This window comes from Pogoniulus pusillus, chromosome 37 (assembly GCF_015220805.1).
Source record: "Pogoniulus pusillus isolate bPogPus1 chromosome 37, bPogPus1.pri, whole genome shotgun sequence".
NCBI classification, from domain to species: domain Eukaryota; kingdom Metazoa; phylum Chordata; class Aves; order Piciformes; family Lybiidae; genus Pogoniulus; species Pogoniulus pusillus.
The window spans coordinates 1201046-1218346 of NC_087300.1; the positions used below are offsets into that span (position 1 = coordinate 1201046).

Here is a 17301-nt window from a genome sequence, read left to right on the forward strand (position 1 = left end):
GATGGGGACTCAGCAGGCTTTGCAGAGCACAGATGGTACCGCTCGGTGCTGCGCCACTGCCGCCCCAGGCTCCAGGCACAGGAGCACGAAGGCAGCACTGGCACATCCTGAAGGACCTTAGAGCTGGAGATGGGGAGGAAAAAGGGCAAAAAGCAGAAGGCAACTCAGCAGAATGGAAGAAGCAGTCTGAAGAAGACCAGGGAGGGCAGCTGCTGGCAATTTGGTGGGGAAGGGCCTGGGGGAAGGTTGGTCAGGAGTGACTCTGGAAGTGCTTCTGAGGGGCTGAGGCCAAACAGGCTGTTTAAGCCAGGTAGCAAATTGTGTGTGTGGGGGGGAGGTCCTTTGAAGAAATCCAGCTGTAAAATTTCAAACCAGTGAGGCTGTGAACTTGTTAAAAAGGCTACTGCAGGAGCTGGTACAGCACTTCACACCCAGAGTGCCAAGAAAGACACATTTTTCAGTGTAGCCCGAGGTGTTTTACTTCTGCCTCTGTGACCAGAAATCCTTTTTCTAGTGCTTCTTATAAATACACTTCGGATTTACACACACGGAGCACCCTGCCAGCAGCCTCACTGCAGGACCTTCCTCCACTGCTTCACCTGCTCCACAGCTCCTCGGCTCTGCAGCTTCTCAACTACACTCACATGTGCCTGCCAGCTGTGCCTGGCTCTGCACCCGAGAGCCTGGAGAGGGAACAAGGAGGGGAAGATTGGCCTCAATTTGAAAAAAGCAAACAAAAATGCTACCAGAGTTAAGTATCTCAATCATGCTGTTTGTTCAGCCTTTGCTTTGCTTCTAACACTGTGATGCTACCTCCTGATAACTGTATTTACTGCCTTCGTGTAAGCTGATGGTGACAATTAAGATAAATTGAGTAAACAACTACAATCATGACAAGAATTGAGAGCTCCATAGTTCTATGAGAAGCTACCTGTAGCTAATCTCTCTGAGTTATGGCGAGCAAAGAAAAGACAGGGGAGGAGGGGGGGGAAACAGGGGAAAAGAGAAGCAGGAGAGCAAAAACAAGAGAAAGAGTCACAACCTGTGTAGAAATCCCTCTCCCTGGTTGGATTTCCAGAGAGAAGCCTTCACTCTAGTTTCAGTCTTTCTGTGGGATGTCACTTTGAAGTCGCTGACTACTTCTGCGTGTCAAAATGCCACATGAAACAAAGGCTGAAACTCCCAGGTCTGAACTGAAACATCCAGGAAAAGTTAGCACGAGAAGCCAGGAGTCTGTCTTAGCTCCTCACACAGCTCCAGCAGCTTAACACATGCATCAGCGGGTGGTGTTCTCAGCTTTTCCTGCTCCTCCTGCCTTCTCTCACCCCACCTTTCCAGCCAGGCAGCTCAGAGACAACAGAGAGCACAGGATTTTGAAGGACTTTGGAAAAGTAAGTGGTTCTGTAAGGCCTTCCTTATGTTTGAATCCTCTTCCTAAGACAAATCATCTCAAATATTAACTTCTTTTGAACATCCCAAGCACCATTTCCACACCAGCTGAGAGTCAAAAGCAACAAGGTCCCCTCTGCTCTCACCTAGAGACTCACAACAACGAGGATGAGCTGTGACAGTTCGTGACAGCGCTCACAGGCAACTGCTTCCCTCATGCACAGCTAACACCTGCATTGGATGAGTTTGCTCAAGTTTCCAGCCACTGCCTACGTAAACCCCAAGTGAACTAGAAGCAGGAGTGGGGCACTGTGCTCACAAGAGCTTTTCAAAAGCCAGCCTGGGCAGAGAAACAGAATTAGTCTGTCACAGAAAATGTGGCACAGTCAGGAAGGCAAAGCTCTAAAGAGACTCACAACAAGCAAACACTTAGGAATGTGTCTCTGGCTTGGAGTGTTCCACACGTAAACACCTGGCAAAGGAGCTGCTACTCAGAGACACCGCTGAGGTCCAGCCCTTGAACGTGCACCTCACTTCTCTGCAGTTTCGTTTCTCGCTCCCTGGGTCAGAGGCAGGGCAGATACCTGCTGTGTCTGCCTCACCGCCCAGCTCCGGGCAGCAGCCATGCAGGCTGTCGCTCGCATCCCCTCGCTGCTACACCTTTCTCCCCGGCAGCCTTCCACTGCAGAGGCCACGGCACAGGCACCTTCACCACCTCGTGAAACCCAAGCTGCTTAGCCCCAGTGCAAGTGGCTGCCTCCTGCCGCAAGATGCCAGCCTGCTCTGCCAGCCTGCTGCCGCCGTAGACTCAGGGAGTTGTGTCAGTTGGAAACGACCTTTAGGATCGTGGAGTCCAACCACTGTCTAACTCCACCAAGCCTGGCACTAAACCATGTCCTTCAGCGCCACATCACTTCGAACCACAGTCTGCCCCTCTGGGAAAATCCATCCCGAGAACCCGCTCCGAAAATCTCTACCGGGAGGCAGAGCGGCGGAGGGTCCCCTGCGCGGTGCAGCGCCGCGGGACGAAAGGGTCGGGGGGAGGCTCTCAATGGCTCCTTACTGCTTCCTTCAGGCAGCGCCGACAGGACCTTGGCCAGCAGCTCCCCCCCCGGCCCCAGCGCCTCGGCGAAGGAGGCAGCAGCCGAGGGGGCGGCGGAGGGGTCGGTGCGGCCTAGCGACGGCGCGGCCAGGCCGCGGGGCGGGGCAGGGCAGCGCCCGAGGGGAGCCCAGACGCCATGTCGCGGCGGCCCCGACTTGACAGGGTCGCGGCGGGGAGGCGGGACAGCGGGGAGCCGTTGCGGGGAAGACGTTGCGAAGGGACGGGGCCGGCGCATCCCCTATTCCTCCTCCTCCTTCCCCTCCACCGCCGCCACCACCCGCTCAGTACCTGCCGTAGATGCCCTCGGTGATGCGGTTCCGTTTGAGCGGCCGCCGCAGTTTGCTGCAGTCCGCGCTCCGCCGCTTCATCCTCCCGGCCGCCTCCGGCTCGGCCCGGCCCAGCCCGGCCCGGGGCCCGCCGCCGCCGCCGCCGCCGCCGCCGCCGCGCTCCCGGCCCCGCGCTGCCCTGGCCCGCCCCGCTCACGGCAGCAGCATCCGCCCCCCGCGGGGAGTTCCCTCGCCCGGGGCTGGGGTCGCTGATTTGCCCTTTTTTTTTTTTTCCCGGTAATTTTTTTCAGTGTTTTTTTTTTTCTCCCTGGGAAACAAAGAAATAAAAATAATTCCCGGCCCGGCCCTCCCCGCGGCCCCGCGCAGCCGCCGCGCTCGCCCCGCCTCCTTCGGCGCTGCCCAATCAAGCTGCCGACCCTACCGGATTGACAGTGCGCTCGGCCAATAAGCAGCGCGAAAAGACAGACGGACGGCCGAGGAGACCCATGGCGGCATCAGAAAGGTGGTTCCGCCCAGCGCTATCGCGTGGCCCGCCTATGCCCTTGATTGACAGCCACCGTGACCTGTCAAAGGGAGGGAACTCGCGAATTGATGGCTTGCGGACCAATCCGTGAGGAAGTTTTCTTATTTTCCCGCCTACTGTCCTTCTGGACTTGTTCCCGCCCCTTGTTGTGATGGACAGCGAAGCTGCCCAATGGAAGAGACAAACACAAATAACAGCACAGCTCAGCTGTCCAGTCGGACACGGAAGACGGAGGGCTCCATTTCCGCTGTCACACTGACACCGAAGCCGCCGAGGAGCCCCCTCGCACTTGAGTGACAAACTCGCTGGCAAATAGGCTGCTGGGAAAAGCGACGCTCAGCCTCAGGTGCACAGATAAGTGCCGGCAGCTTTCCCGCCCTGTCCAATCCCCCCCAGCATGGCTCTGCTCTGGCGGCTCACGGAAGAGAAGGAAACGCCCTCCGAGTGACTGATAGACCTATGCAGCCAATACAGGAGCCATACAGTAGAGTGATAAGCGATCGGTCCAATCGAGAGGCAGGAGGGGGGGGAGGGGTCACTTGGCCTCGCTTTCCTCCGTCGGCCCAAACACGGCCGGTGGCTGGGGATGGGCCAATCAGAGGTCACGGGGGTAGTCAGCCTTCGACCAATGGGAAGCTAGTCCCTAAGGCAGTCTTGTAGGGAGGGGCTTACGCCCGGCCAATGGGAGGCGAGGGGCGGGGCAGAGTGGCCCCGCGGCTGCCGAGTCACGGCCGCAGGGCGCAGCCGCCCAGCGCCGCCCGCCCGCACCCGCGGCTTGCGGTTTGGGTCCTCCGCGCCCTGGCGTCCGCTCGGCAGAGTCCCCGCCCCGAGCCTCCACTGCTTCCTTCGGACTGTGCCAACCGTGAGGAACCCAATGGCGGCTCCCGAACCTGAGGGAGGCCTGGCCCGGCGCGGCAGCCGCCCGCGTTCACCGGCGGCAGGCTGGTGCCCAGGGCACCCCGCGCCTTGCTGCCCGCCTGCGTCTGGGCTTCTGCGGCCCTACCCACCGCTGGGCTGGGCGTTCCGAGCGTGCCAGGCCTCGCCGCGGGGGATGGCCCTCGCTGAGCAAGGCTCACACGGTGCCGGGCTGGGAATGTTTCTGTGTTTATTTAATGCACCTTTCGGTCACCGGTAGGTGGCTTTCTGCCCGGTCGTTGGCGCTGTCACTGTCTCAAGCACAGCGCTGGGGCTTGAAATGGCCTCAGAAGAGGAAATCTGAGGCATAACCGCATGAATTTAATCTCCTGGATCAACCTGAACAAAGAGGAGCTCCAAGTTACCAAAAGCAGAGCGAATATCGAGATGATAATGTTCGGTTTATGGCTTCCTAAATGGTCCTCAGCAGCCAAAGAATCTTATCTACTGACTGCCAAACAATCTTATCTACCAGCTGCCGAACCTTACCTGACAACTGATGGTGCCTATGCCTGGGGACATGCCGAACGAACACAGCTGCCACCGTGCAGCCCTGCTTGTGTGCTTCGAATGCTCCTTCCAGCAGCTCCTGGGTTAAAAAGGCTTTAAAAAAGGCTGTGCCTTGCCAAGAGGAGCCACGAGGCAGCAGGTCACTGTGTGGCAGAGGTTGAGTCACCTCTGAATGAAGGTGAGGTGAGAATTAAAAGCATCTGGAGGGTGTAGGTCAGTGGTTCGGTACCCAGCAGCGCTCTGAAGAGTGTTGTTTGTGACAGCCCAGCCCGGGGATGGTCAGGGTCATCCAGAGTTCCACAGCCACAGGTCCTGGCTGCAGTTAGAATAGAGTCATGGAATCAAACAGGTTGGAAGGAGCTCCAAGCTCATTCAGCCCGACCTAGCACCCAGCCCTGGCCAATCTAAATGCCCCATTCTGTCTGTTCTTGAACACCTCCAGGGGTGGTGACTCCACCACCTCCCTGGGCAGCCCATTCCAATGCCAATCACTCTCTGACAACAACTTCCTAACAACATCCAGCCTCAGCCTGCCCTGGCGAAGCTTGAGGCTGTGTCCCCTTCTGGTGCTGGCTGCCTGGCAGCAGAGCCCAACCCCACCTGGCTACAGCCTCCCTGCAGGCAGCTGCAGGCAGCAATGAGCTCTGCCCTGAGCATCCTCTGCTGCAGGCTGCACACCCCCAGCTCCCTCAGCCTCTCCTCACAGGGCTGTGCTCCAGGCCCCTCCCCAGCCTTGCTGCCCTTCTCTCAACACCTTCCAGCACCTCAACATCTGTCTTAAATTGAGTAGTCCAGAACTGGACACAGCACTGCAGGTGTGGCCTGAGCAGTGCTGAGCATATAGAAAGGGGTTAAGTTGGAAAGGACCTCAAAGCTCATCCAGTTCCATCCTCCCCTGCCATAGGCAGGGACAGCTCCCACTAGAACAGGTTGCTCGTCTCAGCCTGGTCTTGAACACCTCCAAGGAGGTTGTGGAGCACAGAAGCACCCAATGTTATCCCTGGGCAACCTGTGCCAGTGTCTCACCACCCTCACTGTTAAGGACCCTTTCCTAACATCCAGTTTCAGTCTCCCTTCTGCCAGTTCAAACCCATTCCTCCTCCTCCTGTCATTCCCAGATCTTATCAATAGTGCCCCCCCCCCCCCCCGGCCTTCCTCTAGGCCCCCTTCAGATACTGAAAGTTGGAAGAGGACTGACTGTGTTCAGTGGTTTGTCTGCTCAGGGCCAGCAGGACATGCTTGCACAGACCAGAGGCTGCTGCTGGCAGTGAGGATGCTGATGGAGAGAGTTAGTACTGAGAGTTGGGATGCAGAAAAAGGTCACTGCTAAATCTTGGGTACCATGTTGGGGTGTGGCAAGTCAGAGGTGGCACCTGCAGGGAGGGGTGGACAGGACAGGTGACCCTAAACTGACCAACAAAGGGATTCCAGCCTGGGTCTGTCAGTGTAAAGCTGAGAGATCACCAAGGTCAAACCTCTTAGCCTGTCCCCATAGGGGAGGTTCTGCAGCCTTCTGATCATCTTCATGGCCTCTGGACCCTCTCCACCAGTTCCAGGTCCTTCTTGTGCTGGGGGCACCAGAACTGGATGCAGTGCTCCAGGTAGGGTCTCAGGAGAGCAGAGTACAATGGTAGAATCACCTCCCTTGCCCTGCTGGCCACACTTTTGGGGCAGCCCAGGACACAATTTGCCTTCTGGGCTGCAAGCACAGCCCCACAGCAGCCAGGGAAACCTCTGGATGGTGTCCTGGAGCACTGAGCTGTGCCACTGGGCCTGGCTGTGCTCGTGAGGACATTGTGAGTTCAGCCCATGTCAGCTGTGCTGTGTTGGGCTCCTGACATGTCACAGATAAGGAACTGTTCCTTGCTGACGCCTCTTGGGCTTTTTTATCTCTCTTGGGTTTTTATTCCTGCCCTCCCCCCACCTCCCTCACCTCCTTTTCTATTGGTTTGGGCTTGCTGGAACATCTTTATAGAGCCAAATAATTGTGGCTGTGGCCGATGCAGAGCAGTGCAGGATGGCTGCTCACTACCGCAGCTTCCGAAGCAGCGTCCCGGGGCTGCTCCTCCTCCTGCAAGCTGCCTTCATCATCCTCTTTTACTTCTTCATCCCAGACGGCCAGGGCTCCTTACCTGCCACTGCCTACGCAGGTAAGGTCAGCAGCCAGGCTCTGGAAGGGTTCATGGCTGCTTCAGCAGTGCAGGAGAGATGGGCTTGAGCAGCTCAGTGTGTCTGTGGGTGAGGTGTGGAGTGGTTTTGTTGCCCTCTGAGCACTCTGCCTTCCACCTGTGCAGTGCAGGCACCTCTGGCACAGCACTGCAGGGACACTGAACTGTGGTGTTGCTCTGCTGCTTGCTTGTGGTGGTCTTGGCAGACACCTCTGTGAGGTCTTTGAATCATAGAATGGTTTGGGTTGGATAGGACCTCCAAAGGCCATCCAGTCCAACCCCCTCTGCAGTCAGCAGGGGCATCCTCAGCTAGAGCAGGCTGGCTTGGGCTGGCTTTGTGCTCCACATTGACAGTCCAGGCTGGCACTGGTCACCATCTGAGTGCTTGAGGTAAATTCATGGAGTGAATCCAATGGAATTAAGGGGTGGGATATATTCTGGAGGTGGATTCTGTGCATGGATCAGCAGGTTGTGCTCTGGCCACAGTATGGAAGGTGCAAACAGGAGCTGATGGGTCCTTGTGACACTCTTGTGTTGCCCTCCCTAGTTTGTAGCTCAGAGAATGCGATCTACTTGAAGGCAGTTTGGATCAGATGAGTTCACTTGGTTCAGATCAGTTGACTGGGATCAGATAAATTCCCTTGGTTTAAATAAATTCAGGGCCAGAGGTGGTGTTTGTCTAACTGCTTATGGATTGGCAAGCAAGCTCTGGGCTTGTTTACAGCTCCAAACCAACAAGGGCCACCTGAATTTTACACCTGCAGGCTGCCCAGTTGTGATTCTGCACTGCAGTTTATGAACCAGGACCTCACTCTGCATCAGCAACCTCCCCATAAATAACCTCCCCATAAATAACCTCCCCACTCCCCTGCTCTTTCCTGTCATGCAGCCTTTCAAGATGTCAACCACATGCTGGTGTTTGGATTTGGCTTCTTCTTCCTCTTCCTCAGGAGATATGGATTTAGCAGCACTGGGTTCAACCTCCTGACCATTGCCCTCGGGGTTCAGTGCTCTGTGCTGCTAGAAGATCTATTAACTTTCCTTCTTCAAAGGCAGAGCCAAGGTGGCCTGAAGAGGTAATTAGTTGCTGGGGTAGAGCTGGAGCCAGCTAGAGCTGGAGCTGGTTGTGAATCAGCATTGTCGTTTTGCAGCTGTTTCAGGAGGGTTTTTGGGGGGGGTTAAGTACATTTTAGTGGCCCTGGCATGGTCCTGATCCAGGTCTGGTTCTGCTTCCCTGCAGGATAGCGAAGGCTGTGGTGAGCATGACTGCTGTGGTCATCTCCAGCGGAGCTGTGCTGGGGAAGGCCAGTCCCGTGCAGCTGATGGTGCTGGCCGCGGCGGAGCTGGCAGCGCTCCACGGGAGCAGGGCTCTGAGCGCTGCGTTCCTGCAGGTGCGTGCGGCCGCCGGGGGATGCTGCCTGCTTCTGCCTTGTTGGTGCTCTGCTGGCAGGGGCAGCTCAGGAGGTGCTGCAATCCTCATGCCTGGAGGGGTTTCAAAGCCACGCAGACATTGTGCTGAGGGAGGTGGTTCAGCAATGGCCTTGGCAGTGCTGCACTGGCTGACCTTAAAGGTCTCCTCCTGTCTGAAGGGCTCTGGTCCCAGCTGTGTTTTATCTCCTCCTGCTTAGCCTGTGGCTGTGGCTGTGTTGAGAGGCTGAAGCCTGACTTGCAGGACATGGAACTCCAAACCCTGCATACCCTCACCTGTACTCTTGGCCTTAAAGGAGGAGCTGATCTGAAGGATTTGAGATGTGGAGCATTAGGCATTGCCTATGTCCTGACCACCCCAGCTCATGAGTGAGAGCCTTGCCCTATGCTAAGGCACTAAATGCCTTTAAACTTCACCTCCTCCTTGTGTCAGCTCAGCCTGGACGACCTCCAGTGTGAGTGACAGCCCAGCCCAGCCTGGACAGCAGAGCCAGAGCTGCATTTCCATGCTCCAGACTCTGTGCATGGATTGGGCCTTTGTGAGCTGCACTGAATTCAGTGAAGGTAACCTCCAATGAGTGACTCCTGCAGAAGCTGAGGGGCTGTGAAAATAGCTTGCTTTGAGAGAGGTTACCTGAGCAGCTACGTCAGGAACTGCATCAAAGGCCTCCTGCAGCCTGCAAGAAACCACAGATTTGATTGTTCTGTTGATACAGATTCCAGACAACAGGACCATGGTGCATGTTCACCTCTTTGGAGCCTACTTTGGTCTGGCACTCTCCTCACGCTTCTCTGAGCCCTCCCCCAGGTCTGATAAGAGCAAGAGGACCCCAAAGTCAGATTTATTTTCCATGTTGGGTAAGGCATTTGCTTGAACATCTCATCTGGAAGGAAGGATTGCAGTGAGAACATAAAGAAGAGAGCTGGAGCAGAGGGCTGCAGCAGCTCTGCTATGAGGGCAGGCTGAGAGAGTTGGGGCTCTTCAGCCTGGAGAAGAGAAGGCTTCAAAGAGACCTTGGAGTGGCCTTCCAGGATCTGAAGGAGGCTACAGGAAGGCTGGGGAGGGACTATTGACAGGGTCTGGGAATGACAGGAGGAGGAGGAATGGGTTTGAAGTGGCAGAGGGGAGACTGAAACTGAATGTTAGGAAGGGGTTCTTTGCAGTGAGGGTGCTGAGACACTGGCACAGGTTTCCCAGGGAGGTTGTGGAGCACAGAAGCACCCAATGTGATCAAAGATCAAAGATCACATTGGGTGCTTCTGTGCTCCACAACCTCCCTGGAGGTGTTCAAGGCCAGGCTGGATGAGACCTTGAGCAACCTGTTCTAGTGGGAGGTGTCCCTGCCCATGGCAAGGGGGGGTTGGAGCTGATTGATCCTTGAGGTCTCTTCCAACCTAAACCATTCTGTGATTCTATAAGGTTTCTGGGGGGCTGCCCACAGCACACTGAAGCTTTTGCATCCAAACTGCAGGTGTGAATGCAGCCAAGCACTGCAAACTGCTGCTGCTGCTGTGCTGACAAAGGGTTGGTGGCTCTCAGTGTGTTTCCTGCCAGCCATGGAAGCTGCTGCAGCTCCTGGGCCTTGGTTTGTTTGCTTTCAGTCTCAGCACAAAGGCTGTGCCAGGTTAACTGCTGCCCTTCCCAGCCAGGCTTGTGCAGGTGTTTTGGTGAGGGACCTACAGACCAAAGCTGAGGTCACTGCTTCTGTTTCAGTCCTGCTGGCAGTTCCCAGCTGGGGCCAGGGCTCAGTTTTGTTTTGCAAGGTGCTGAGCAGAGATATAAAAAGGCAGTCCCTGCCTAGGCACAGAAAGGCCAAGATAAAAGCCTGCTGAAGGCTGGGGAGTGTGATAGAGACAGGCACAGGAGGCAGGACCTGCCTGTCTGAGAGTTTCATTCTTAAAGAGACCATTTGGGGGTTTATTATCATGACTGCTTCCAGCTCCTGTGCCAGCAGGCAGCCTGAAGCCCTCCAGAGCCAGCTGCTGGTGCAGCCACCACAGCTTAGAGCAGCTAATGGTAGTTGCTTGTCTTTGTCTCCCAGGTACTCTCTTCCTGTGGGTGTTCTGGCCCAGTTTCAGCTTCGTGCTGGCAGTGGAGGTCAGGGGCAGAGCTGTCTCCAACACCTACTTTGCCCTGGCAGCGAGCACCGTGGCTGCCTTTGTGCTGTCTGCTCTGACCACCAAGGATGGCAAATTCCACATGGTAAGGCCTGGGGGGAAGGCACTGCCTGGCAGAGAGGCTTTGCTGCTTCTCTCAGTAGTGCCCTGGGCTAAGTGGGGCAGCTGGGAAGGGCAAACGAGTGCAGCTTTGCAGCCTGGCACTCATCTGTGTGGCCAGCAGGGCTGGGGAGGATCTCCTCCTGCTCTGCTCTGCCCTGCTGAGACCACATCTGGAATACTGTGTCCAGTTTTGGGCTTCCCAATTCAAGAGAGGCAGGAATCTGCTGGAGAGAGTCCAGTGGAGGCTGTGAGGATGAGGAAGGGACTGGCACAGCTCTGCTGTGAAGAAAGACTGAGAACCCTGGGGCTGCTTAGTCTGGAGAAGCCTGAGAGGAGATCTGAGCAAGGTCTATAAGTACCTGAGGGATGGGGGCCAGGGTGAAGGTGCCAGGCTCCTGTGGGTGGTGCCCAGTGACAGGACAAAGAACAGTGGGCACAGGCTGGAGCCCAGGAGGTTCCACCTCAACGGGAGGAGAAACTTCTTTGGTGTGAGGGTGCTGGAGCCTGGAGCAGGCTGCCCAGAGAGGCTGTGGAGTCTCCTTCTCTGGAGACATTCAAGACCCATCTGGATGTGTTCCTGTGTGATCTGCTCTGGCTGAGCCTGACTTGGCAGGGGGTTGGACTACATCTCTGGAGGTGCTTTGCAACCCCTACCATTCTGTGATTGTGGGACCTTTAGCCTCCTGAGCAGTCCACTGAAGCTCTAAGAAAGAAGTGAGGTTCTCAGACTGTCATTTGCAGTTTTCAGAGGCCCAAGCCCACCCTACAGGGATCCCACTTGTGTGAGAAGGATGAGATCTGTGAAACTGGGCTGCTGGAAGTGCTGCCTGGGCTCTCACCTCATGGTTTTGTTGGCTTCCTTTGCAGGCTCACATCCAGAGTGCAGTGCTGGCTGGTGGGGTTGCTGTGGGTTATGCAGCTGACAGTATTAAGTACCCCTGGATTGCAATGATTTTGGGCCTGCTTGCCAGCCTGGTGACCATCCTGGGGTCTTACTGCATGCAGGTAATGCTCAGACCTGGCATGAGTCTTTGGAGGGTTTGTATAAGTCACACTGCAAGGTTCTGCATCTGGGTTGGGCCAGTCCCAGGCACAAATCCAGGCTGGGTGCAGAGTGGATTGAGAGCAGCTCTGAAGAAAGAGACTTGCAGGTGTTGGGGACTGAGCAGCTCCCCAGGAGCCAGCAGTGCCCTCATGCAGCACAGCAGGCAGCTGTGTGCTGGCTGCAGCCAGAGCAGTGTGGGCAGCAGGGCAGGAGAGGGGATTGTGCCCCTTGGCTCTGCGCTGCTCAGACCTCACCTCCAACCCTGCCTCCAGCTCTGCTGTCCCCAGCATAAAGAGGACCCAGAGCTGCTGGAGAGAGGCCAGAGGAGGCCACAAAGATGAGCCAAGGGCTGGAGCAGCTCTGCTGTGAGCACAGGCTGAGGGAACTGGGAGGTGCAGCCTGCAGAAGGCTCCAGGGGGACCTCAGAACTGCTGCCAGTGCCTGAAGGGATCCTGCAGGAAGGCTGCAGAGGGACTTCTGCTGAGGGTGTCTGAGACAGGCCAAGGGCAATGGTTTGGAACTGAGGCAGAGCAGGGTTAGACTGGAGCTGAGGCAGAAGTTGTTCAGTGTGAGGGTGGTGAGAGCCTGGCACAGGCTGCCCAGGGAGGCTGTGGCTGCCTCCTGCCTGGGGGTGTTCAAGGCCAGGCTGGATGAGGCCTTGAGCAGCTGAGTCTGGTTGAGAGGTGTCCCTGGGCATGGTGGGGAGGTTGGGGCAGAGGAGCTCTGAGCTCCCTTCCACCCTGAGCCCTGCTGATTCTGTGGTTCTGTAAAACCTTTTCCAACATGGGAAACCTCTTTCCACGAGGCTGCAGCCAGGACCCCAGGAATGCTGTTGAGCAGGGCACAGGATTCCAGTTTGCAAGAGCAAAGTCAAAGCTCTGTGACAGGCAATGATGCTGTTGCCAACTTGTGTCCTTTCAGAGCACTGAAACCTCTTCTTCTTCTCCCCAGAGATGCTTGAATCCTCCTCTCAAGATCCATGACACCTCTGGAGTTCATTTCACCTTTGGCTTGCCTGCTGTGCTTGGATGCCTTGCCCAGGTCATTCTCTTAGTGGTGCAAAACTGGGACACTTTGCCAAGGTACAGAAATTCCTGCTATGAAGTAATAAGTTTTGCTCATTGTCATTGTAGTCTGCCTTGAGAAGAGTTCTCCTGCAACAGAAAGCCTCAATATTAGCACAAAGAAATCATTTTAAATCAGAGAACCTAAGATGAAGTCCAAAGAAGTCAGTAAGAGCCCTCCAGACCTGGGCAGACTTTGGACCAAAATGTTAATCTCAGCTTTTTGGGGCTGCTTTCTCTCACTGTTATTTTTTGGTTCCTATTCAGTGCAGCAGACTGAGGGCTGTGATGTACATCCCTCCAAGACTCAGTCTGGCTTTTGGGCTGTGTTTTGGGTAGTTCTCTGGGCTCATAGAGGGGGCAGCAAGCAGCATTTGTCTTCAGATGAGGCTTTAACTCTGAGTCAGGGCCAAAAATGCTGGGCAAGGCTAAAGGCAGTCTGGACACTGAAGTAGAGAATGTCCTTGGGGAGAGACCCAAGAGCTGAAGAGCTCAGTTAAGGATATTCCCTGTTGATTGCTCTGATCTGGCTTCTCATTTTGGCATTTCAATTCAGGAGTTCTCTGATTCCCTCAGTTCACAGGGGAGTGGATCATGGTGCAGCCTCAGGGCCTTACACTTCTCATCATGTCCTTACTGATACAAACACACTGGATGAGGTTGCAGAACCAAAGTGGTGGTTTCTAAGGGCAAAAAACATCTTCTGGAGTCTGTTAGGCTTCTGAATGGCTTCCTTATAGCACTGAGCTGCAGCTGCTATGAGACTGGAGAGGAAGAGGACTTTGCTGAGGTTTTGCTATGGAGAGCCAGGCTCACACTGGCTCTTACTGCTGAGTTCAGCAGCTGGAGGTGATTCTTGTTGTGGTTTTCAGACTGGGGACCTTGGTCTTGACTCACATTGGAGCCTTCTGTGTGACCATCAGTGTTGCCTCAATAACAGGGTTCATTACAGGTCAGTACTGAAAACCTTCAGCCCTTTCTTCCTCTCCCTGGGACAGAGCCTGTGTGGTCTTATTCAGAGAGCCACAGAATGGGTTGGGCTGGAAGAGACCTTAAACAGCTTCCAGATGCAGCCCTCTGCCATGGGCAGGGAGACATCCCCAGGCCAGCTTGCTCCAGGCCTTGAACACCTCCAGTGAGGGCACATCCACAGCCTCCCTGGGCAACCTGTGCCAGTTTCCCCCCACCCTCACTGTCAAGAATTTCTCCCTCATCTCCAGCCTCAATCTGCCCTCCTCAAGCTTCAATCCCTTCCCTCTCATCCTATCACTGCAAGCCCTTTAAACCCTCAGCTGGATTCCAGCTGGACTCAATGATCCAAAAGTCTTTTCCACCCTTAATGATTCCATGCTTCTGAAAGTCCTCTCTTGCTGCTCTTGCTGCCAGCAGGGCAGAAGAGAGTTTGGATCAAGCCCCAGCTGGGCACTGAGCTGTGCTTCAGTGGGACCTGGACTTGGAGATGAAGCCATGGGACACATCAGCACCCAGTGGCTCCGTTAGCACCCAGTGGCTCCGTTAGCACCCAGTGGCTCCGTTAGCACCCAGTGGCTCCATTAGCACCCAGTGGCTCCGTTAGCACCCAGTGGCACCGTTAGCACCCAGTGGCTCCATTAGCACCCAGTGGCTCCATTAGCACCCAGCGGCTCCATTAGCACCCAGTGGCTCCATTAGCACCCAGTGGCTCCATTAGCAGCCAGTGGCTCCGTTAGCACCCAGTGGCTCCATTAGCAGCCAGTGGCTCCGTTAGCACCCAGTGGCTCCATTAGCACCCAGTGGCTCCATTAGCACCCAGTGGCACCGTTAGCACCCAGTGGCTCCGTTAGCACCCAGTGGCTCCATTAGCACCCAGTGGCACCGTTAGCACCCAGTGGCTCCATTAGCACCCAGTGGCACCGTTAGCACCCAGTGGCACCGTTAGCACCCAGTGGCACCTTTAGCACCCAGTGGCTCCATTAGCACCCAGTGGCTCCATTAGCACCCAGTGGCTCCATTAGCACCCAGTGGCTCCATTCTTCCACTGCTGCTGTTTCTCTGACCAGCTACTCAGCAGCTGCCCTCAGGCTCAGGCAGGAGCTGTGTGAGGATGAGCACATCTGTGTGTGGGCATCGGCTGAGTGCCAGCAGAGCACTCTCCCGAGCTTGTCACTTCTGAAGCCAGTGGGAGGGGATAAATCTGAGGGTTCCACTCACTTCAGCAGCTTTGCACCAGCCCAGCACAGGCCTTTGCTCAGCAGAGGTTTGGGATCAGCAGGGCTCATGTGGTTCCCATGTGACCTTCTGATGTGTGGCTGCCACTGCTGTGAGGCTGCAGCTCCAATACTAGGATCAGTTTTGGGCCACTCACTCCAAGAGGGACATTGAGGGGCTGGAGCAGGTCCAGAGACGGGCAGCAAAGCTGGGGAAGGGTCTGGACATCTCCAGGGCTGGGGAAGAGCAGCTGAGGGAGCTGGGGGTGATTAGTCTGGAGGAGGCTGAGGGGAGACCTGGCTCCTGAAAGCTCCCTGCAAGGAGGTTTGAAGCAGGCAGGGGTTGGTCTCTTCTCCCAGGGACAAGAGGAAACAGCCTCCAGCTGCACCAGGGGAGGTTTAGGTTGGACACGAGGAACAATTTCTTACCTGGAAGGGTTGCCAAGGCCTGGCCCAGGCTGCCCAGGGCAGTGGTGGAGTCCCCATCCCTGCAGAGGTTTCAAAGCTGTGGGGAGGTGGCACTGAGGGCCATGGGTTGGGGGTGCCCATGGGGCAGTACTGGGGTAAGGGCTGATGATCTCCAAGGTCTGTTCCAACCAAAACCATTCTGTGGGTCCATGGCTTGGTTCTGAGCTTGTTTTGATGTGTGTTATGTTTGGATGTGTTACTAAGAACCCTGCAGTGCACATGACCCTCCCCCTGCCCTGCTCTGCTATCTGTGTTTTTACACCCAGGTTCCATCCTAAAACTCAAAGTGTTTCAGACCATCCCTGTGCCCAAGTACTTTGAAGACCAATTTTACTGGGAGGTAAGTTTCAGTGTGAAATGGATTGTGTGGGAATGTCTGGATTAATTAAAGGGGAGATAATTGCTTTTCACACTAAGTTTTGGATGCCCTGTTTGGAATCCAGGAGCTGCTCCCTCAGCTGAATGAGAGAAGTGGTGGTGGTCAGCAAGGACCCACAGAGCTGGGGGTGGGCCCAGGGGGGAATCATAAATGATCAGCACAGAATGGCTTAGGTTGGAAGGGACCTCAGAGATCACACACGAGTGTTTGTCCCCACAGTTTCCCCACTTGGCTGTGGGATTTTGAATGGAAGAACTTTGAGGATGGATTTGGAACAGAAGAAGCCTTGAGGATGGATTTGGAGAAGAGGCCTGAGGATGGATTTGGAATGGAAGAAGCCCTGATGGTGGATTTGGAATGGAAGGAGCCCTGAGGATGGCCATGTCCAAGATAAGCTTTCTCTGTTTGTCACTAGAGCCAATGAATAGCTGGGATGGGTCAAAAGAGCACCTGGGGGGCAGTGGACACACAATAAATTAGTCATGAACTGTCCAAGTTATTCCTGCAAGACACAGGATGTAAATTTTACAGCTGCAAACTCAAACACATTTTGCTTCTCTGCTTGGGGGTTGCTCTTAAATTGATTATTTGTGGCATATGTCCAAAGAAAATAAAGGTAGTGTTGGCTGCACCCATTGCTGCCAACCCAAATGCCTGCAAACTTGAAACTGGTTTTATCTCCCAAGTTTGAAAGCCAAAATCTGTCTTTCAAAGTAGAATTTGCCAGGGATTGCATGGTGGCTGTTACCCAGTGAGGTGTTACAGCCCCTGGGCTTGAAGCTCAATTCATTCTGCTGAAGGCTTTGCTAAGAAGGGATTGGATGAGCTGGAGCAGGGCCAGAGCTCTGCATCTCACCAGGCTGAGCTCTTGGAGCTAGCTGACTGCTTCAGGAAAAAGCTGTCCTGACTTGGCTTGGCCAAGCTTTTGGAGCTTCAGGTGGCCAGAAGTGAAATCCTTCAGCTTGGGGACAGTGCCCCCAGTCAGTGGTGTTTGCTCACACAGCAGATCTGGCAGCAGACCCCAGAACAGCCTGGCTGGGCCCTGACAGTCTGCATCACCATGGGCTCAGCTGCCCAGAAGGCTGCCCTGAAGGTGTGGAGAGCAAAGGCTGAGGGAATAGTCCTTGCTCCTGCCTGGTACCAAGGGCCTTGGCTGAGCTGTTTTAGCCCAAGACAAGCAGGGCTGTGCTGCTCACACCAGGGAGGGTCAGGCAGAGGATCCTGCGCAAGCAACTTCTTGGTGCATTGTGAGCCTCAGGGCTGCTCTGTCTCAAATGAGTTGCCCAACTACTTCTCAACCTCTTTCCAAAACACTCACCCAATAAAAAAAGTCCAGATCTGATTGTTCTGATGTTTTTCAGCACACTTGATTAGCACTGAAGTGCTGAGAAAGGGAAGACTGCAGGCAGGGCCTGAGCTGTTGCCTGCTCAGCAGCAGGCAGCTGACCTCGATTCACTCGGCATGGATTAAGCAAAGCAGCTCAGGACAGGTTTCAAGGAAGGAAAAGTGCCTGGTGGAGGAAGGGGCAGGTTTGATTGCCAGGCCAGAAAATAGCCAATGGTGTGCTTGAGGGATCAGCTGCCCACGGCCTCTGGTGGGGACTCTCAGCCTGGATG

At 55.3% G+C, this 17301-nt stretch overlaps 2 protein-coding genes and 1 long non-coding RNA gene across 5 annotated transcripts in view; 1 reads left to right on the top strand and 2 right to left on the bottom strand.

Annotated features, from left to right (window-relative positions):
- MACO1 (macoilin 1) overlaps positions 1 to 3288 on the bottom strand; it is a 32236-nt gene extending 28948 nt beyond the window's left edge. The window contains exon 1 of one of the 2 annotated variants that reach the window (XM_064172548.1): positions 3200 to 3288. In XM_064172548.1, the coding sequence (XP_064028618.1) occupies positions 3200 to 3273 (74 nt within the window). In that variant the 5' untranslated portion in view covers positions 3274 to 3288. Of the gene's footprint in view, positions 1 to 2779; positions 2902 to 3199 lie in introns of those variants that run through there. The other variant, XM_064172547.1, reaches the window with a different exon arrangement.
- Positions 506 to 1131, bottom strand: LOC135190834 (uncharacterized). The gene is made up of 2 exons (XR_010308648.1): positions 1043 to 1131; positions 506 to 683 (listed from the first exon to the last, which is right to left on the bottom strand). It is a non-coding gene; the product is annotated as an uncharacterized LOC135190834 (long non-coding RNA).
- A 13-nt stretch (positions 3289 to 3301) lies between the features above and the next one.
- On the top strand, positions 3302 to 16183 carry LOC135190809 (blood group Rh(D) polypeptide-like). 2 transcript variants are annotated; one of them, XM_064172550.1, is made up of 10 exons: positions 3302 to 4904; positions 7784 to 7970; positions 8135 to 8285; positions 9039 to 9180; positions 10365 to 10525; positions 11410 to 11547; positions 12539 to 12669; positions 13524 to 13603; positions 15572 to 15645; positions 15904 to 16183. In XM_064172550.1, the coding sequence occupies exons 2-10, from the start codon at positions 7804 to 7806 to the stop codon at positions 15928 to 15930; spliced, it is 1071 nt and encodes a 356-aa protein (XP_064028620.1). In that variant the 5' UTR covers positions 3302 to 4904; positions 7784 to 7803; the 3' UTR covers positions 15931 to 16183. The 2 variants fall into 2 exon arrangements, with proteins under 2 accessions (XP_064028620.1, XP_064028619.1); XM_064172549.1 differs by lacking the exon at positions 3302 to 4904 and adding an exon at positions 6704 to 6876.
- The last annotated feature ends 1118 nt before the right edge of the window (positions 16184 to 17301 follow it).

Excerpts from the sequence above, each read along its gene's own strand:
- LOC135190809 (XM_064172549.1), top strand. The coding sequence starts at position 6,744 with ATGGCTGCTCACTACCGCAGCTTCCGAAGCAGCGTCCCGGGGCTGCTC. Across the intron at positions 10,526-11,409 it reads AGGATGGCAAATTCCACATG|GCTCACATCCAGAGTGCAGT; the intron begins GTAAGGCCTGGG and ends CTTCCTTTGCAG. Across the intron at positions 13,604-15,571 it reads AATAACAGGGTTCATTACAG|GTTCCATCCTAAAACTCAAA; the intron begins GTCAGTACTGAA and ends TTTTACACCCAG.